At 34.3% G+C, this 21,299-nt stretch overlaps 2 protein-coding genes, 1 long non-coding RNA gene and 2 pseudogenes across 3 annotated transcripts; 1 reads left to right on the top strand and 4 right to left on the bottom strand.

Moving 5' to 3' along the window:
- The first annotated feature begins 1,266 nt into the window (after positions 1–1,266).
- LOC148213423 (uncharacterized) lies at positions 1,267–7,173 on the top strand. Its single transcript, XR_015789296.1, has 2 exons — positions 1,267–1,674; positions 2,268–7,173. It is a non-coding gene; the product is annotated as an uncharacterized LOC148213423 (long non-coding RNA).
- LOC111005662 (AAA-ATPase At3g50940) lies at positions 4,536–6,703 on the bottom strand. Its single transcript, XM_088120706.1, has 2 exons — positions 5,610–6,703; positions 4,536–5,524 (listed from the first exon to the last, which is right to left on the bottom strand). Exons 1-2 carry the CDS (start codon positions 6,582–6,584, stop codon positions 4,964–4,966), a joined length of 1,536 nt encoding a protein of 511 aa, XP_087976832.1. The 5' UTR covers positions 6,585–6,703; the 3' UTR covers positions 4,536–4,963.
- Positions 7,174–9,621: 2,448 nt separating the features above from the next.
- LOC111005661 (AAA-ATPase At2g18193-like) lies at positions 9,622–13,306 on the bottom strand. Its single transcript, XM_022277249.2, has 2 exons — positions 10,819–13,306; positions 9,622–10,735 (listed from the first exon to the last, which is right to left on the bottom strand). The coding sequence occupies exons 1-2, from the start codon at positions 11,896–11,898 to the stop codon at positions 10,280–10,282; spliced, it is 1,536 nt and encodes a 511-aa protein (XP_022132941.2). The 5' UTR covers positions 11,899–13,306; the 3' UTR covers positions 9,622–10,279.
- A 146-nt stretch (positions 13,307–13,452) lies between these two features.
- Positions 13,453–15,446, bottom strand: LOC111005373 (AAA-ATPase At3g50940 pseudogene; annotated as a pseudogene).
- Positions 15,447–17,014: 1,568 nt separating this feature from the next.
- On the bottom strand, positions 17,015–18,851 carry LOC111005470 (AAA-ATPase At3g50940 pseudogene; annotated as a pseudogene).
- Between the last annotated feature and the right edge of the window lie 2,448 nt (positions 18,852–21,299).

The raw sequence follows: 21,299 nt of genomic DNA, 5'->3' as shown, positions 1-21,299 counted from the left end.
TTGGTTTTACGAGAGATTGTTATATGATATCAGATTTTTTTACTAACTAATTTCTCTATTCTTCGACGCATCTCATACATTTGAGGGATTATTACATTATTTTTATAATTTTATCCTTAATATATTTTAGGTTTTTAAAAGTGTTTTCCCAATGAAATGTTGTATAAGAAGCACATTATTTTCTTTTCCTACACACAGTTACCGGTCCGTGAACTAAACATTCAATTTTTAATTTTTTATGAAGACTCGAAATTTATAAAATAAACCTCTTATTTGAAAGTTAATTAGATAAAAATATGCTAAACCACAAAGATGTGGGAAAAAAATTTGTTTATTGACATGATTAAGTAACTTATAGCGCGTCTCAGTCAATTTATTAAAATTCCTTGTTCGACAAGCTTCCTAATTCGGTCAAATTAGGATGCCACAGAGATCTGCTTTTCAAAGCAGGAGGCCCCCATTTCCCAAAACAACTTTGATCAAGTCACAGGTCAATGCTTTTTTTTTTTTTTTTTTAAGGATAAATAATTGAGGTTCATTAATGAGACACAAGAGTAGTTGGGCTACAATATGGGAGCCATGAACATGTTAGTGTGGACAATTTGGATATCCTCGCGATTACCTCATAGAACTAATCGAACATGTTTCTATTTGTAAGTAAGTTAAAAAGGATTAATATTAATATTATATATATATATATATATATATATATATTTTGTTGATGTTTTTTATTTTTATCGATTTTTTTTAATATGATGAATATGTCAGTTTACCTCTCGATGTCACATCTATAAATACATGTAAACGTCGATAGATATTTAATACTATGCCTAATCTATGAGGTGGTGTATGTGAGTGTTTAGAAAAAAAAAACAACAAATGAATGGAAGAATGAAATCTGGATTCTTTTTAAAATTAGTTTGGAGTTTTGTAATATTTAAATAATTAATTTTATTTTTACGAATATTAAGAAAGAAAAAAAAAGTCCGAATTTGTATGCGACCAGAAGAAAAAATATATAAAACTTGCATTGGTTTATAAGTAATTTTAGCGTTCTAACCTTGGTCTCAAATTCATTTAACTTTTATTTGTTGGAAAGTAAAATAGAAAAAAAGTAAAGTAAAAATCTCACTGTGATTAAAAGTTAAAAATATTTTTGATATTAGAATTATTCGTAATCATTAAACTTCCTTGAGCAGTTAAGCTATGTCAGAGATATTAATTAATGTACTGAAATGATTTGATTGGATTAACCGCAACAACTTCAAATAGAATCCCATTGTTGGAGATATTTCTTCTTCGCCTTCTTAAAATCCCTATTTCGTCGATTCCACTGGTTCTAATTTTCTCCTTCACACACAGCATCAGTTTTTCCTTTTTCCCGCGACTTCTCCTTTTCCTCCGATTCATGTCCTTTCCAACGCTTCTAGCTTTCCTCCCTTCATCCGCTTCGGGTTTTTCGTTAGGGTTTCATGAATCGGACCGCGAACGACTCGAATCGAAGCCACGGAAAGCGACTTTTCGATTGCATCAACATCGATTTCCTCCGATCGATCTACCGCTTCTTCGTTGAATCCACCATTAGACCAACTCGAATCGGAGCCATCTGAATGGGGTTCGTTAGAATGTGGATCGGAAAACAGAGACTCTGTTTTTTTGGTTCAGACCTTGAAGGTGTGTTACTGTTTTGTTTGCATTTTCTCATGCTTCGATGATTAAATCTGGTTTTCGTCATTTATTTACACCAAACTATCTTTGAGTCATAATACTAGGACATGTTTGTTTGGATGCATGAAAAGAACTGAGGTAGAATTCTGGAAATCATAAAATTATTTGTAGGTCTTGCTAGGGTTTTGCATATATTTACTCGGGAACTCCAATCCTCAGAGTTCAAAGATATTAATTACTCTGTTTATCTATACTTCCAATTAAACTTGTAAAACCTCCTATTACTCTGTTTTATTTGATCTCAGCTCTCTCAAACATATATTCCATAGAGGTCAAAGATATTAACTCGTAGACAACACTTCATCTATATATGCACGTGATTGCAATGAATTGAAAGATGATCATCTAATGGAAATGCTGCTGGATTGGAACTTAATTGAATTCAAAGAAGAGGAATAAGGAGATATTTTCCTATGATTATACGGTCTGGATAATTAAGATGAAAGATTAGCTTGTTTAGTATTTGCCCATTTGATGATCATCTAAAATAAATGAATCTAATTCTTGATTTGGGATCTTTGTCATTATCTGCCATCCAGATTTTAGTGTGAAGATTGTTATAAATGAAGCTATGGAGGGCATCCGAGCATTTTTTTCCCGCGGCCAAAACCTGACTAGCTTTGGTAAGTTCTCAAACCCCCCTTTTTTTTTTTTTGAAATAATCTCAAATTTCTAATTGATTAGATATGCATGAACATTTTATGCAATTTAGGTTAATAAGTTTTATGGCTCGTGCAATTTTGGTCCACCTCGTTTTTAGCAGACTTATTTTAATATTATTTTTTGTATCAAATTTATTTCAAAAATATATTATTAACCAAACTATTTAAAAAATAATGTTTAGAAAACAGAGGATTGTCTACTCTGAATAGTCATATTTCTCATTTTCAAACTATTTCTTCTCTCTTATGAAAAATTTCTCTGGCAAACTCTTTTTCTCACCGAAGTTTTCCTTCAACCATTTCTAACTTTTTTCTCCCGAATCTTTTATTTCTTTTTAACTTTTACGCTTCTATACTTTTGTTCTTCGTCTCTCTCTAAAATTTTCTTCAAATCTTCTTTTAATTATTTATTTTAAAAATAACTTGTGATTAGATCTCGTTTTTAGAAACTTATACTCATTTTTCTCCGAACATTTTAATGTCAACTTAAAACCTTTCTCCTTCTAATTATTTTTTCTCAATTTTTTTAGTTTACTAATGATTTTAAAAATATGTTTGAAAATTTAAAGTACATTTTGGAAAATGATTTTTTTCACATTAAAATGTTAATTTATAGTGGTATATTTGGGGTGATTTTTGAATAATTGATTCTATTTCACCTTATTCATACCCTAAATTTTTTTAAATATTTTGATTTGCTAAAAGCTTTGATTCTCTCTTTCCTGAATATTTTTTTTATTTCAATCTTTTTTCTCCCTAAAAATTTTATTTAACTATTTCTAACTTTTTTTAAAATTATATTTTTTTCCTAACCTTTTTCGTTCAGTATTTGTTAATTTCTGATTTTTTTTTTTGTCTTGAAAAGATTTTCCTTTATTACTTTCAAATCTCTTTATCGTCAAAACTTTCTTTCCAATTCTTCTTTTTCCCTTGAATTTTTTAATCCATGACCCGCTTACCATTTTATTTTACAAAAAGATCAAACAAACTTTTTTAAAAATTCATATTTCTTTTTTTTTTTAACTTTATTTTTAGCTTTGAAACTATTCTCTTAAATATTTTTCCGTATCTTTTTCTATGTTTTTTTTCCAGTAATTCTTTTAAATTTTTGTATTTAAAATTCTCCGACGATTATGTTTTTCTTTTTTGCAACTTTTGAATTGATTTTTCTCCAAATTGTTTTTCTCATTTTCGAACTATTTTTCTCCAAATAGTTCTTCCTAACTCTTTCCAAATTTCTTGTCCAACTCTTTTCTCTAGAATATTTATCTCTCCCTATTTTTTCTAACTTGTCCCTCTTCAAAGATTTGTCTTGAACACTTTCTAAATTTTTATCATCTCTGCCTAACTCTTCTCTCCAAAATTACGGATTTAATACCCGATGTAAGTATTTTTCTCTTCAAAATGGTTAATTATCCTTCAAACCTTTTTCGTTTTCAAAATTTGTTGTTCCTAGCTCTTTTAATCTCTTGAGAAGTTTCTCTTTAACTTTTATAAATTGATTATTATTTTTTTCTCGATTTAGAACTTTTCTCTCTCAAAATATTTTGTCCAAACTCTCTGTAACATTTTTCTCTTTAAAAATTCTATTTCTAATTTGTTGCTCTTTAGAAGTTTTTTTTTGCCCCGAACAGTTTCTAATATCCTTTTTCATTTTTTAACTTTTCTATTTTTAAATGCTCTCTCCTTAATACTTTTTTCACTTTGAAAATTTTAATATAATGATTATAGTTTTTATTAATAATAATAAGTTACACTATTTTTAAATATATAATATAACTATTTTTTTATTTAAAAAAAAATCAATGTTGTTGTATATCGTTTTCTTGATGACACGATTACAAATGTGTGCCCAAATGATCATATCTTGTTTTAAAATAAATTGACTTCATATCTTATAGTCATCTCTATGACTAAGTGGCGAACGCGAAAAAATTTCAAAAGGGTTATTTTTATAATAAGTTTTAATCAAGGTGTTATATTTCAGACAAAAATTATTTTGTAAAAAGTTGAAAGTAAGCATTATTAAAAAAAAAAAATAAAAATCCCAAGATGTGTCTTCACACTTGAAAAGGACAGAAGAATAAAGGTAAATCGGTGATTAATGCAATTGAAAAGGACAGAACAATAAAGGTCAATCGGTGATTGATGCAATTGGATGGTTTATTTCACATTTACATTACATCCAGCACCGAACTTCGCTCACAACTGGTATTAGATGCCCAATGCTTAGAGAATAAAAGTTCTTAAACATATAAAGATAAAGTAAATAGAAATTAACCGTATTCTTATCCCTAAACCAAAGTTTGAATCATACACATCGTAAACCTGTGACTCCGCTCCATTCTCGTCTTCTACCTGTCAAACCCATTTCCTTCACAGAAAATCCAGGAAAAATACAAAAGAAAAAGACAAAAATTCACTTCGACCGAGGCATAGTCCTCGAAACCGCTCGACTCGGACCCATCAACTCATCCCCGACCGAGCCAACTCGGCCTCAGCCAAACCCATTTCCCAAAACATAGGGTTTGGCTTTTGCTCGGCTTCTGGTAATGGCTAATAATCAATGATTTTCACATCAATCCTATGCCGCGGCCGCGGCCGCGGCCACGGCCACGGCCTCTGTATCCGTATCCAGTTCTTCGGGGCCTTCTAATTCTTAATCTTTTGGGTTCTGGTTCTGGTTCTGGTTCTTCTTCTTCTTCAATCTCATCCCCCTCTTTTTCCTCTTTCTCTTCGTTCTTTTCACTTGCCTTCTCCTCCTTCGCCTTACGCTGTTCTTCCTTCTTTCGTTTCAGAAACTCGACAAGACCTTGGAGAACGGCGTCCGCGTCGTCGCTTTTCATTAGCTCCTCCGCGATCTCCGCCGGAGATACCTCCATGTCTCTGATTAGGTCTTCTATTTCTCCGTATAGCCGGTGCTGAGTCGCTTCCTCGCCGAGGTAATTGGAGGCCAGAACCCTGAACCCGTGAGGGCTGCAATACGACATGTTTATGTGAACATCCATCCGACCCGGCCGCAGCAGCGCCGAGTCCAATCGGTCCTTGTGGTTCGTCGTGAAGATGATGATTCTCTCATCCCCGCAACTCGACCACAATCCATCGATGAAATTAAGCATCCCCGACAAGGTAAACTGTAAACAATCATAAAATTTTCCGTTTCAATTCGGAATTTCAGAAATCTTGGAAGAGGGGGAAAAAAAAAAAACTAAAACTGACCTTGCTGCTGGAACGATCGAAATGTTCCTCGTTCTGCCGATTCTGTATATCCACGCTGCAATCTATATCCTCAATCACCAAAATCGAGCGATTTGTGGTGGCTAACATCACTCTCCTCAAATCAGCATTGCTGTAAATGTTGGAGAGATCCAAATCGTAAATATCAAACTTGAGGTAGTTAGCCATGGCGGCGATCAAGCTTGATTTGCCCGTACCAGGGGGGCCATACAACAAATATCCCCTCTTCCAAGCCTTCCCTACCTTTTTATAGAAATCTCTCCTCCTTACAAACCTATCCAAATCGTCGATTATGAATTGCTTCAACTCGGGCTCCATGGCCACGGTATCAAACGTGGCTGGATGGTCCAGATTTATGGATCCCCAATTTCCGCCGCCGCCGTCGTCATCAAATTGACATTCTTGGCTGTAGATCTTAACAACTTTATCCTCCTCTTTAATCTCCTTGGCTCTTCTCAAGACGTAAGGCAAGTAGAAGTCAACAACTCTGTCCCTGAACTTCTTGGGGAATATAAGCTCGAAATGGCGCTTCTCTCTGGAATTTCCGTTGCGCTCGTCTTGGGAGCAGACGAACCGCCACTGGAGGCGAAAATTCTCAAAGTAATCGGTGATTTCTTGGTCCTTGTCGATGGAGAGCGTGACTTTCTTCTGCCTTGGAGTCTTGCTGACTTTGAGGGTGTCGGTGGAAGGGCTGATTTTGGTGCGGAGATAGACCTCGGCGGCCTGAAACACCTGATTGAAGGTGAACCCGGAGCTCTCCTCGATCACAAACTTGGTCTGGGAAGAAACGGATCCGAAGAAGTAGAAGAAAATTGAAGAGAGGAAGGAGATGAACTTTGGAGGGAGGAGCTCGTTGGTTACCGAGCGGACGAGCATCATGGTAGTGGCGAAGGAGGCGTAGGCGGAGAACGCGGCGGACGCCGATTGGGGAATCGGCATCTCTTTGAAATTCAACATCTCGGAGAATGGGAAATGGCCGGGAATGGGGAAGAAGAAGACGAAGAAGGGGGATTTTATAGAGGTGGTCCTGCCTTGGCCTCCAAGAAAATAGTTGCGTAGGGTGTAAGCAAATTCCAGTTTCCTCGTCGGCCTCGGCCTCTGCCTCTGGTGTTGGCGTTGTCTTATGTTAGTCGCACCACACGGGATAGTCGTGTCTTTTACTTAGCTGGGTTAGGTTACAATCAATCCAGACGTGGGACTCTATTTTCACTTTCACCTTCAAACTAATATCCTTTTTATTTGCCTCTAGATCATTATTGGATTTGGAAATTTCTTTCACGTTTTTTTAGTTATATATTTGTTTGACGGATATGTTTTCTAGATCTGGCAGATTTGTTTTTCTTTTTTTTAGGATATTTACGTACAGATTGGTTATAACTTCCAGATCTTTATGTACAGTCAGTTATTTAATTTGCTTTATATCTCGTCATGTATATTTAGAGATTTTTGTATTTTTCTTTTGATGGGTTAGTGAGAATATTATCACATTCACACTCTGTTATGGTATCAGAGCGTATATGTGATAACACAGAGCTTGTTCTTGTTACTCAACCGCTTACAGAGGAAAATTGTTTTTAGAGTTTTAATTCTACGAACTGGTAGAAATTTCAATGTTTTTATATTTTCAACCTTTTTATTGAACTAGGATTCCTAAAAGGAAAAAAAAAAGTTATTCTAATTCGTCAATTACATGTTATATATTAGAATAAAACGTCATATCGTAGAATTTAACTTTTCAAATTATTCAAATAACTTTTGGTTTTTATATGAAGCCATTACTAAGAAAAGGAAAGGAGAATGGCGGAGTTTTTTTCCCCTCTTTTTTCCTTTCTTTTCGGGTACAAGATGTGAAGGTGGGTTCATGGCTTTCTAATTCGACATAAATGTCTTAATTTATTAAACTATACTCATAGGCAAGATTTGATAAGTTGGTAAAAATAAAAAATAAAAGAGAGAGAGATTGAAATGAGTTAGAAACTTAGAACTTTCTTGGAAGTAATGAGTATCTTCTTGTTTAAAAAAAGTTCTCTTTTTCACATTATAAGATAAACAAAATTAGTCTTTTTTATTGGTTGAAGATTCCCTAGCTTTCTACCACCACCTTCACGTTTAGAAAAATGTAGTGTTTGGCATATTTTTTTTTTATTTCAACGAAAAGACCCTATCGTTCCCATAGGAATTAAAAAGATTATCGGACTACGTTGTTTATTTTAGTAAGTTTTGTTTTTATATGATAGAGACTAAATTTAAATATAAGTTGAATTGGCATATTCTTAACTTTTCTTTGAATGTCACCAACCCTAAACTAGGCACCCTGGTCCGAATTTTTTGTTTCTTTTAGTTGTAGCAAAACTAGCCACACATCAAAAAGGAAAAAAAAAAAGCAATTAACATAAGGTATCAGTTTAATTGCTTATCCAAGTTCAATACTTTATTCAGTTAAATTAAAAATTTTAGATTAAACTTGATTCATTAACTAAAACACCATAACAGTCTTAATAAATAAATAAATAAAACTTTATTTTAGTATAGTGAAATTACAAATTTAGTCATCAAATTTTAATGGTTGGGTCTTTTTAGCGTAAACCAAAAATTGCAATCTAATGAACTACATATCATTAATCTTATACCACTTTTTAGAATAATGTTATTCCTATTTACTTTTCGTTGTGGCTTATTTTTTTTTTTTATATTTTTCTCAAACAACTAATATTTATCCGTCGATATCAAAACATCTACTTTTTCTCTAGACTTTTTTCCTTCTTTTTGGCGTACTTTTTCTAGAGTTGGAATTTGGAATTTCAAACTTCTGCCCCTCATATTTTTTATACTAAAAAGAACTAATATTTATTTATTAAAAATGTAACGTTATAATTTTGTCAGTATTGTCCCAATTGGATTGGACCTGAAAAGTTAGATCATCGGTCCGTCCAAGTTGGAAATTATTAAATGACATTTAGGGTAAAAAGAAAAGGCAGGGACCACGACCACCGCCATTACCGATCAAACTTTTGTTTTCTCTATCGTCAACCACAGTCAAGTTTTTGAACTTGAATATCGAGTCAAAATTTCATGAAAATACGGTTGAAAATATCGATAAAAATGTAGGATGTAAAAGTTATAAATTTTTTTAAAAAATTGTAAAAAGTATTTAAATGATCAAATAAACATTTTACTATTTTTAAATTAGTTAAAAATAATTAATATTAATATTATTCATATATTAGTGACGTTTTATTGATATTTTTCATATTTTGTTGATTTTTTTGTACTATGATGAAAATGTCAATTTACCGATATTTAGAACTACATTACGCCAATAACTTTTTTTTCCAAGAAAAGCCGATAACCTTCTTACCGTTTTCTCTCGATTAAATGAAATGTTCGATTAATTAATCATATAGAAGTTTTTGAATTAGTAAATATAGTGTTTATACATCATTTAAATTTCATGGCCTCCTAGACACAAGATTGCTGAGTTATAAGATATAAAATTGAAAGTTAAGAAACCTGTTAGAAACTTTTAAAATTTAGTGATCTATAAGGGTCGTATTGTAATTTTCTAAAAATGTCCTTACCGATCATCAAATAATTTATATATTAAATTTACTATTATTTTAATTCATATAAAATTTTATTTTATTAATTTACTATTATATTTTTATTTCAATTTTAGTTTATCTTTGGCTGGAAGAGTAAAATAAATGAAATATTACACATTAGATTTGAATTAAAAATAAATTAAGATATTAAACAATTGACTAATGCTTATTTTATATCTAAATGTAGTATATAAATAAAATTGTATTTAGACATTTATAATGAATTAGTGTATACAATTATTTTCAAAATAAAATAAAATAAATGAAAAAAATATTATTGATGAAAAAATATTATAGAATAAAAATGACGAGGGATAAAATTGTCAAAATAAGATGCCTTCAACAAGTTTGTCCAGTGATCGTAACGTAATTAATTGGTTAGTGCAGATAAACTGGGTCAGGATTCAAAAGAATTGGGCGAAGTGTTTGTTCCCGAACGACGGAAGTGGAAAGACACTAAGGGAGAGGGATACACTCCTTTATTTTTGTAATGGTCGAAATTGTACGGTGAACCTTTTTGTTCCAGACGTACGATCCTGATACGTTAAGGTTTTTCTCAGTAGGCTCGGTTTATCATTCTAAAGTGATAGTAGTCTTAATAAATAAGAAAGAGAAGAACAAAGATTCTGGAAAGGAAGCTTTATGGGAAAAAGGAAGAAATCGAAATCTTAAAAACCCATGTTACAGGAGAACATTAAAAAAGTACTGCTTTACAACCATCTTAAGATACTTGCACATCTAAAAATGTCGGGTATTCAACATTCCTATCAAACAATCCCATAAATTTAGATGCCATTCTATGGAATATCACAAAACAAATGGAATTGAGGAGTTTAGATCTAAACTTGTAATCTACCTTTCTATTTGTAGAAATGGCATCGGTCTCATGCTTCAAACATGGACCCTCCACTTCGCCTTTGAAAACTACTTAGGTATTGATTGGTCATATGTTGACCACAAATAAAATGTTAATATCTATCTAGTTTTTTGAAAAATGTGAAAAAAAAAAACATCATTTCTTTCCTTTTTACTTTGAAAATTGAAGGCCGTTCAGCAAAAGATTGGTGTCGACTGATAAGCAGCTAAGCATTGGTCTTCCTCTTCTTTATGGTCATTCTTTTCACTTGGCCTTTCCTCTGCCTCAGTCTGTTCTTCCTTTTTACGCTTCAGAAAATTGAAAAGACCTTGGAGAGCAACATCCAAATCGTCGCTCTTCATCAGCTCCTCCGCGATCTCCGCCGGAGACACTTCCATGTTTCCGATTACGTCTCCTATTTCCCCGTACAGGCGGTGCTGAGTCGCTTCCCCGCCGAGGTAATTGGAGGCCAGAACCCCGAACCCTCGACGGCTGCAATACGACATGTTTATATGAACATCCATCCGACCCGGCCGCAGCAGCGCCGGATCCAATCGCTCCTTGTGGTTCGTTGTGAAGATGATGATCCTTTCGTCCCCGCAACTCGACCACAATCCGTCTATGAAATTAAGCATTCCCGACAAGGTAATCTGCAAATTTCCCCTATCAATTTCGCATTCGCAAATCCAGATTAGGGCAAAAAACAGAGTAAATGTATACTGATAAAACCGACCTTGGTGGGGGCACAGCCATAATCCTCCTCGTCGCTCTGCCGATTCTGTAGATCTATGCTGCAGTCTATATCCTCGATTACCAAAATTGACCGATTTGTGGTGCTTAGCATCGCTCTCTTCAGATCATTGTTGGTGTAAACGCTGGAGAGATCTAAATCGTAAATATCAAACTTGAGGTAATTAGCCATGGCGGCGATCAAGCTTGATTTTCCCGTACCAGGAGGACCAAACAACAGATATCCTCTTTTCCAAGCCTTCCCTACCTTTCTATAGAAATCTTTTCTCCTCACAAACCTATTCAAATCCTCGATTATGGATTCCTTCAACTCCGGGTCCATCGCCACCGTATCGAACGTCGCCGGATGGTCGAAATTCAAGTACCCCCACCGTCCGCAGCTGCCCCGACCGCCCTCATCGTAATCATCGTTAAACTGGCATTCTTGGCTGTAGATCTTAATTACTTTCTCCTCCTCTTGAATCTCCCTGGCCCTTCGCATCACGTAAGGCAAATACTCGTCCACAACTGTATCCCCAAATTTCTTCGCGAATGTGAGCTCGAAATGGCGCTTCTTCTCGTTGCGTTTGTCTTTGGAGCAGACGAATCGCCACTGAAGCCGAATCTTGTTGAAATGATCGGTGATTTCCTGGTCCTTGTGGATGGAAAACGTGAGTTTCTTTTGCCTGAAGGTTTTGGTGATTTTGAGGGTGTCGGTGGAGGGGCCAATTTTGGTGCGGAGATAGATCTCGGTGGCTTGAAACACCTGATTGGCGGTGACTCCACAATTCTCCTCGATGATGAACTTGGTCTGAGATGAAACAGAGCCGAATAAGTAGGAGAAAATGGAAGAGAGGAAGGAGATGAATTTTGGGGGGAGGAGTTCGTTGGTTACAGAGCGGACGAGCATCATGGTGGTAGCGAAGGAGGCGTAGGCGGAGAACACGGCGGACGCCGATTGGGGGATCGGCATTTCTTTGGATGTAAACATATTCCGACTTAATTCCGATGATGGATTATGGAATGGCCACAACAGGATGGACTCCATTAACAGGGATTTGGAGTTCCATATTTGGACTTCCATTTTCTCAATTGGTTTGCCATACGTGAACTACGCCACAGAATCACACGGATTAACGATGCTTAACAAAGTAAATTATTTAGGGTTTAAATTGAGAGGGAAAAAACTTCAATTTTTACCGCTAAATTACTGAGAGAAAGTTAGATATGAGTTTTAATTTTTTTACTAATAACCTACCAATTTAAACATAAAAGATGTAGAAATATAAAAAAAATTCATTGATTTAATGAAAATCAAGTTTCATACAAAATTAAGTTGGATTAATGTAAACATCAACTACAAAGACTTACTAAATGCATGTAATATTTCATGTCTCATGAGGTGCACATGAAATATTTTTTCAGTGATTCTTCAAATAAATTTAATTAGGAAGTAAAAATTGAAATAGATTTTTATAAATTTAAGCTGGAAATTATTATATTTGTTCAAATTTAAAGTGCAATTTCATGAAATTGAAAATTTAGAATAAAAATTAACTAAAACTATAGAGTTAATAGACATTATAGCACGTAAATATGTAAAAGTTCTCTCACTCTTCACAATCACCCCATATGTTTCTTTAACTAAGGAAAAAAAAAAATCTATACAAATTGTTTTTAGGTCAATCCACCCCACTCATATAGTCATGTTAGTCTTTTGTTTCCCATAAACAAAGAAAGAAAGAAATCGAGATATTAAAATTTAGTTGACCATTCATGAGTCAAAAGAGGTTATGAGTTTAAATTTCCTTCCCAATCTATTTGTACTAAAAAAATATATATTTAATTGACCATTCGAAAATTTAAAAATTGATTTTTTTTCCACTCAAGGTGAAAAAGATTATTTACTACATTAATAAATTTGAAGATGTCTCTTCGAATGTAGTTTTATAAGTCAAAGTACCTATCTTCAATTAAAAGTTCGTGAGTTCGAATCTCAATCCTTATGTATTGTACTCAAAAAGAAAAAAAAGCGTGAAAACAATAGTATGAAAAGAAAATAACGTCAAGTTAGTACAAGCCTTCACCACCTTGAGCAAAAGGCTTTTATTTTTTATTTTTTTAAATACTCATTAGAAGACTTTTGAGATATTAAATGGAAAATAATAATTAATAGACAAAAATCACATTTGTCCTTCTCTTTCACTCATTTATTTCTTTAACAATAAACCCTTTTTACCCATCAAAACATAATTTAATATATAAAGCAGTTATTACTGCTTTAAAAGTCGATAGTTCAATCAACTAAAAGAATATAAGTTCGAATTCCCTCTCCAACATGTTGTATTAAAAAAAAAAGTCAATGGTTCGATCCCAAAGATGATAGATATTCAATATAAGAATCAGTTTAAGCGGGTTGAATGATAGTTTATTAATCTTTTAACATTTTTTTAATTTTTCTTTTAATTTTGATTGTGGACTGTTATTTTTATTCATGGGAGCTCTCTCACTCCCATAGAGTTTTTACATTCCACGAATTGAATGGTTTGTGAAATTATGCATTTTGCCGTAACAAAATGTACCATCTTTTATCGCATCAGCTAGTATTTGTGTAAACAAAAAAGTGAGATAGGAGATATATTGAAATTCAGAAAGATATTTTAATGATATTTTGAAGTTTAGGCATTAACATGTAATTGTAATTGTAAATTCAGATTCCATTTGGTGAGATTTTGAAATTTAGGGATAAATATGTAAATTCATGGGCTACTTCGTCCGAGAGGTTCAAATATATTATCAATGGCGGACTTCAGTCCTCAGGACACTGTCCCTGTACCATTTTCTTCTTCTTCCCCTTCCTTTTCTTGACGGATTTTAGCCTCGGCTTCTTCATTTCCCCTCGTTTTGGTTTTCAGAAATTCAATCAAATCGCTCAATGCTTTCTCACCGTCGCCGCCCTTCAGCAGTTGCTCCGCCACCTCTGCCGGAGTCACTTTTGCCCTCAGAATCCATTCCTCGATCTCAGAAAACAATTCGTGATTCTTAATCCCTACGTAATTTGACGCCAACAGCCTGAATCCGCAGGGGCTGCAGTACGACATGTGAACGTGAACATCCATTCTTCCCGGTCGGAGCAACGCCGGATCCAGCTTCTCTTTACGATTCGTCGTGAATATGATTATCCTCTCGTCGCCGCAGCACGACCACAGCCCGTCGATGAAATTCAGCAGTCCCGATAACGTCACCAGTCCCCTTCTTCTCGATGAAGAAGATTCTGGATCATCCTCTTCTCCGCCTTCCGATTGTCGATCACGAAACTCGATCGAACAATCAATATCCTCCACCACTAGAATCGAACGATTCGCCATTCCCATAAGCAATTTCCTCAGATCCGAATTCCGCTGGATCTCCGCTAACTCCAAATCGTACACATCGAATTTCAAGTAATTGGCCATTGCCGCGATTAAGCTCGATTTCCCTGTTCCTGGCGGACCGTACAGCAGATAACCTCTCTTCCAGGCCTTTCCCACCTTCCTGTAAAACTCCTTCCTCTGCACAAATCGTTCAAGATCCCTCAGAATGAAACCCTTGATTTCGGAGTCCATCGCAAGCTTATCGAACGTGGCAGGGTGATCCAGATTCGTCGGGATCCACAAATTCGACAAGCGGTTGTACATGTGCTGGGGATCGAAGGTGAAGATCTTGAGGGTTTTAGTCTGCTGCTTCAACAGTTTTGCTTGGAGCAGAACATGGGGCAAATAGGATTTGAGGATCATTTCCCTGTGTTTCTTGTGGAAACAGAGCTCGAAGGAGCGGACCGTGGATTTGTAGGGCAAACGAGGGTTGTGGAAATTCTCCCTCTGGATTTGGTTACAGACGAGGAACCACTGCAATTTGACGCCATTGAAGATGTCGATTACTTCCTCGTTGGATTCGATGGTGGTGGTGATGTTATCCTCCTTCTCGGGCTTGCTGACTTTGAGCCTGTGAGTGGAGGGGGAGACTTTGGTGGCCAAATAGGTCTCGGCGGCGTCGTAGATTTGATTGGGGCCGAGGCCGTCCATCTCCTCAATCACCATGGTGAGTTGGTTGGAGAAGCGGCTGAAGATGTTCCGGAAGCCAACATAGAAATATTCTCGGAGTTGCGGCGGAAGGAGGTCTTGGGCGACGGAGCGAGCAAGGACGACGGTGGCGGCGAAGGAGGCGGCGGCAGTAAGCAGAGCCTTGGCATTTGCTAGCTTTGCTTCGGCGGTAGAGCCGTCCAAGGCCATGGCTGATGCTGAAGAAAGAAAGAAGAAAGAGCTTTGAAGGTAAAATGGCGATGGCAGAGAGTGGAGCAGAAATGGAGATGTTTAAATAGATAACAGAAGGTGAGGCCATTTCCAGGAACCATCGGAGCCCCATTGAAGATGAGATTGACCAACAATGGAGCAGAGGTCGTCCTCCACGAGTCTTTGCAATTGAGATTTTAAATTTTACAAAATTGAGAAGAATTGAAATTTTGGTGTTGAGACTTGAGAAGCAGAGGAGTGAGACGTGTCCACCAAGGTATGGCCGTGGAGGAATTGGTCATCTTTTGTTGACTGACTAAACAACAGCAAGTCTCCCTTCTTTTGCTTTCTTCCATTCATTTATTTAAATGGATAGATATTAAATTTTCATTTAGGATAAATTATAAGCTTGTTTCTTTATCATTTCTCCACGTCTATAAAATGGTACGATATTATTCACTCTGAGATTTCTTAGCTTTATTTTATTTTTTATCTCATATCGATTGAAATATTATTCGTCATTTATATGCTTTTTGTCGGGTCGAAACAAAAAAAAGAGAGACTAAATTAGGTTTGAATTAAATTAATAAAATTGATTAGAATTTAAGAATGATTTGATAGAGCAAAAAAAAGGGAGACTAAATTAGGTCTGAATTAAATTAATAAAATTGATTAGAATTTAAGAATGATTTGATAGAGCGATTGTGTGTAAAGCGAATTATAAAACATCAATTTTGTCTGGAATGGATAAAATTCAAACAAATTTCGACAATATAACTGTTTTTTTTTGTTTGTTTAATTTTATAAAATTTAAGAGAGCTATTTAATGGTATGATTTTAGTTTTTTTTATAGGAATACTTGAAATTCTTGTAAAACAAATATTAAAAGTTATGTCTTTATAGTTTTGTTTAAAATAAAATACTATTGAATTATCTATACAAATATGGAAAAGATAATACAATACGAAATATTTAGTGAATTTATTTTAATAAATTAAATTTTCTTGGTACAAACAGTTTAAAGAAAAACGTTTAAATTATTTAATAAGTTTAGGCATGCAAGCATTATTGCGAAATTCACAAATCGTTCTTCCATAATTTTTAATTTTGATAATTATGGGGTTAAAAGATTATCTCACCCCACTTGATCCACTTAATCATAAGTTCAAACTCCATAAGTTTGATATAATATATATATATATATATTTAAATCTTGGTTTATTTTGTAGGCTCACATATGAGCCTCGCCTTGACATCTACGACTCGGATCTCTACATCTTAGTGGAGTCAAGCCCACGTATGTAATATCTTACATCCAACTTTTTGCCAACTTACTTTGCCAAGTACTAGCTTACATTGTAGAGTGCATTTGGTCAAGTATCACATCGGTGTTGAGTTTGGACGTACAAGTGACCTCACGCAAAGGAGATAGTTCCTCGATACTTTAATTCGGTTCAACGAGATTACTTGGCCATAATCGCTCGCCATGTCACCTCGTCCAAAACTTAGCCTTAACAATTCAAGAAGAAAAATTCAAATTCGTGATTTTCTCACGAGTCTAAGGATTTGATTAGATTACTAGTTAACTATATTCGCTTTCAGTTAACTCTAACTACAAGAATGTCCTTTTAACAGAAATGCATAAAAGAGAAAGAAATTGAGTCCGTTATATTTGTTTCATCACTTATTTTAAATTTGGGAAAAGAAAACTGCACTATCTTTTTCATTCTTTAATAATAATCAACAAAAACTCTCAATTCGACCCCCTTTCCGGTGGCCCGCTTCCTGTTTTTTCTCTTGAAATAACCATATGAGGATTGAAGAAGGGAAATTTCTGATTAAAAGAACCAAAAATGAAAAAAAGCATGAAGAAATTAAGGATATTGATTTGAAATTAATACAAAATATCAATTTGAAATTCTTCTTCTTCGTGATCTCATCATTGAAGTCAGTTAAGGATCAGAAACAGAAACCAATTCTTTATTTACAGCAATAGAAAGCCCTAAACTAAAACACCGATTTAGGAATACGGTAATGGAAGTGCTTACTGCCATTACTGTTCGATGTATTAACAATGGTGGTGCCGGTGCCGGTGCTCCCTTCTTCTTCCCCTTCTTTCTCTGGTTTCTTTTTATTCTTTTCTCGAGATTCCATTTCACCTAATTCGCGGATTTTCGCCTCCGCTTCTTTTTCATTTTCCATCTTCTTGACTTTCAAAAATTCAATCAACTCGCTCAGTGCACTGTCACCCTCATCGCCCTTCAGCAGCTGCTCCGCCACCTCCGCCGGAGTCACTTTTGCGCTCAAAATAGACTCCTCAATCTCAGGAAACGATTTATGGTTCTCAATCCCAAGGTAATTTGACGCCAATACCCTGAATCCACAAGGGCTGCAATACGACATGTGAACATGAACGTCCATTCTTCCCGGTCGGAGCAACGCCGGATCCAGCTTCTCCTTGTGGTTCGTCGTGAATATGATTATCCTCTCGTCGCCGCAGCTCGACCACAGCCCGTCGATGAAATTCAGCAATCCCGATAATGTCACTATTTTTCTTGATCTTGAGGTCGGAGACGATGGTTCTTTCGCTTGAGCCTGTCGATCTTGAAACTCGATCGAACAATCAATATCCTCAAGCACCAAAATCGAACGATTCCCCATTCCCATTAGCAATTTCCTCAGATCCGAATTATATTGGAGCTCCGACAATTCCAAGTCATACACATCGAATTTCAAGTAATTGGCCATTGCCGCGATTAAGCTCGATTTCCCTGTTCCTGGTGGACCGTAAAGCAGATACCCTCTCTTCCAGGCCTTTCCCACCTTCCTGTAAAACTCTTTCCTCTGCACAAAGCGTTCAAGATCCCTCAGAATGAAATCCTTGATCTCAGAATCCATAGCAAGCTTATCGAACGTGGCAGGGTGATCAAGATTGGCCGAAATCCACAAATCCGAGATGCTGCCGCAAAGATCCTCGTAATCGACGGTGAAGATCTTCAAGATTTTAGTCTGCTGCTTCAACTCTTTGGCTTGCTGCACAACATAGGGCAAATAAGATCGGAGGACCATTTCCCTGTGTTTCTTGTGAAAACAGAGCTCGAAAGATCGGACCACGGATGTGTAGGGCGATCGAGGGTTGTAGAAATTCTCCCTCTGGACTTGGCGACAGACGAGAGCCCACCTCAATTTGACGCCATTGAAGGTGTCGATTACTTCCTGGTCGGATCCGACGGTAGTGGTGATGTTATCTTCCTTCTCCGGCATGGCGACGTTGAGTCTCCGAGTGGAGGGAGAGAGCGCGGTGGCTAGATAGGTTTCTGCGGCTTTGTAGATCTGGTTGGCGCCGAAGCCGTTAAATTCGTGGACGACGATGGTGATTTGGGAGGAGAAGAAGTTCCGAAAGCGATCGTAGAAACATTGTCGGAGTTGGGGCGGGAGTAAGTCTTGGACGACGGAGCGAGCGAGGACGACTGTGGTGGCGAAGGAGGCCACCGCAGTAACGATGGCCTTGGCGGTTGCGAGCTCTGATTCGGCGGTAGAGCCGCCCAAGGCCATGGCTGTGGCTGTGGCTGTGGCTGTGGAAAACTGAGAGCAAATGAAGCAGGAATGAAATGTGCGATGAAGAAGGAAGAAGGGAGAGAGTTTCAGTTTATAAAGGCAGCACCAGAATTCGCCATATATATATATATTTTTTTTTGGTAATTGTAATGGGTGGCAAAATATAGCAAAATATTTGAATTTTTATTATTCAAATTTTATCTTTATATCTGATATATGTCGGATGTATATCTATATCTGATATACATCCAATTTATATCTGATATACATATAATGTATATCATACATCAAATCTATATCTGATACATCAAATCTATATCTAATGTACATTCAACTCTGATATACTTTCGATATACATTCGATGTACCCTTAATATACAGTATCAGATGTATCCATGATATACATTATCAGATATATCACTGATATACATCAAATGTACGTATTATACATATAATATATAAATATCTGATGTATTTCTAATGTATGATATACTAAATATATTTCCAACTGATATATTAAATATAAGGTATATCAAATGTTTAATTTTTAGTGCTATATCAGCGGTTTAAATTCTAGTTTACCATTTCAATTTATTGATTAATATACTAATATTATCAATAATGTCGATTACTATATCACTACTATTTATTCAATATTAATATTAATTAGATACTAAATATAAGGAATATCAACTGTTTAAATTTATAAAGTATATCGAAATTTTAACTTGTCTTTTTGGACGTGCATGGTCCACGTAAACCTTTTATATTTCAAAAATAAAAATAAAAAATTTTGCATCATTGTTTTCATCTGAAAAAAATATTGGATATAATAGTATTATACCAACACACATGTATCATAGTTATATGAGTAGATATAATAGTTATATCAGAGGTCTATAAGTGGTAAATTAGAAGCATATTAAGTATATATCAAATATATATTAGTGTTATATTAGTGTTAAATTATATAATCATATAAGAAATTATATCAGTAGATACCATAGTTATATAAGTGGTATATCATTTGTATATCAATGGTAAATTAGATACATTGCATATATATATATTGTATCAGCGTGGTAAATTAATGATTGTTATATGTATATCAGTGGTAAGACATGTTAGAAGTTGAGTAGATATTATTGTTATACCAGAAGTAAATCAATTGTATATCATTATTATATCAGTAGTATATCAGAGATATATATCAGTGTCAGATATATTACAAATATATTAAATGGTGAATTTGTAATTTTAGAATCGGACCTCCGTTTTTTTTGAAAAAAGTGCTATATTTGAAAAACCTAAATGTGGTTGCTATTTTGCTTATTTTACTTAACTTATTTTGCCATATTTGCAAGTGTCCCTTTTTTTTTTCTAAATTTTAAGACCTATTATTTTGATCTAATAATTTAATTTTAACAAGGATAGGAATTAGAAGATTAAAAGAATGCTACTTTTTTAAGTCCCTATCAATTCTTATTTGGTCTTTTTAGCTTTTAAAAGTTTTTAATTAGGTTTTTTTGAAAAAAAAAAAATAATTCTTATACCTCTTATTTTATCTTATTTCGTGTACTAAAGGGACTATTTTGATATCTATTAGCAAAATAAATAAAAAAAATCTATACATAATGAAAACCCTTTACCATAAAATCATGATTACATTTTAAAAAATATATTCAGTGTTGAAATTGTGATAAAAAAATGAGATTAAAAATAAAATTAAGGGATCAAAACGATACTTTCTTAAAGTATATGAACTAAAACGAACATTGTAAAAATATAGGAACTAAAACTAAGCAAAAGTTAAAAGTACATACTAAAATGGAAGTAAATGAACTAAAATAGTAATTTTTTAATTTTTTTTTAATGGAAATACTTGATTGAGATTTTTTAATATATTAAGAGTAAAATTGAAAATTTTAAAATATTTTTTTCTTAAAAATTAAAAAATGTAAAAGATTAAAGACAAAATGAATTAATTATGGTTCATTTGGTTGAGAAAAAATTTAAAGCACTCTTAGATCTTATCTTACATATAAAAAAGTAAGAACATAAGTTATGCTACTTTTTTTTTGGGTTAAATATTTTAACAGAAAGCATTAGATTTGGGATTTAAAAATAGGGTCGCAAAATTATACTTTAACATAAAAGTGATCAATTTAAAAAAAAAAGAGTTATTTCTAAGTATTTAGAAAAATAGGGGTTAATATACTAAAATGGAAGAAGACTTTAATTTTAAACTAATAATTTATTTTACAAATTTTTTTATTTTTATTTTTAAAAGACTAATTTGTTTCCATTAAGTCCTTTACCATTTTATCACTAAAAACATTTAGGTTAAATTATTAATTTAGTTGCTATATAACCTGACAAAACATTCTCAAACTGTTTTTTACCTATAAACCAACTTGAGCGTAGTTCAACTAATATTGGATCAAAAGGCTGTACTTTGAATCTCCACCTTCATTCGTTGTGTTGAAAAAAAAAATATCCTTTATCCACTCGAAAAATCCACCTCCTTTTCTCTATTAATTTTTTTTTCATCTCTAAATCTGAAATAAATAAATAAAAATATTAGCCAAGGTAAATAAGAAATATATCACATATGAAGGGGTATGAAATGGATAAATTTTCATATTTATTTTATAAGT

This window comes from Momordica charantia (assembly GCF_013281855.1).
Source record: "Momordica charantia cultivar OHB3-1 chromosome 1 unlocalized genomic scaffold, Mcharantia_2.0 BLBB01000001.1, whole genome shotgun sequence".
Lineage (NCBI taxonomy): Eukaryota > Viridiplantae > Streptophyta > Magnoliopsida > Cucurbitales > Cucurbitaceae > Momordica > Momordica charantia.
Note: the sequence above shows the minus strand (reverse complement) of the source record. Positions and strands in the feature narration are given on the sequence as shown.

Bases quoted from the DNA above. Each gene is read 5' to 3' on its own strand.
- LOC111005661 (XM_022277249.2), bottom strand. From the start codon at position 11,898: ATGGAAGTCCAAATATGGAACTCCAAATCCCTGTTAATGGAGTCCATC. The intron at 10,736-10,818 runs GTCGGTTTTATC...GGAAATTTGCAG, and splicing joins ATGGCTGTGCCCCCACCAAG to ATTACCTTGTCGGGAATGCT.
- LOC111005662 (XM_088120706.1), bottom strand. From the start codon at position 6,584: ATGTTGAATTTCAAAGAGATGCCGATTCCCCAATCGGCGTCCGCCGCG. The intron at 5,525-5,609 runs GTCAGTTTTAGT...GATTGTTTACAG, and splicing joins TCGATCGTTCCAGCAGCAAG to TTTACCTTGTCGGGGATGCT.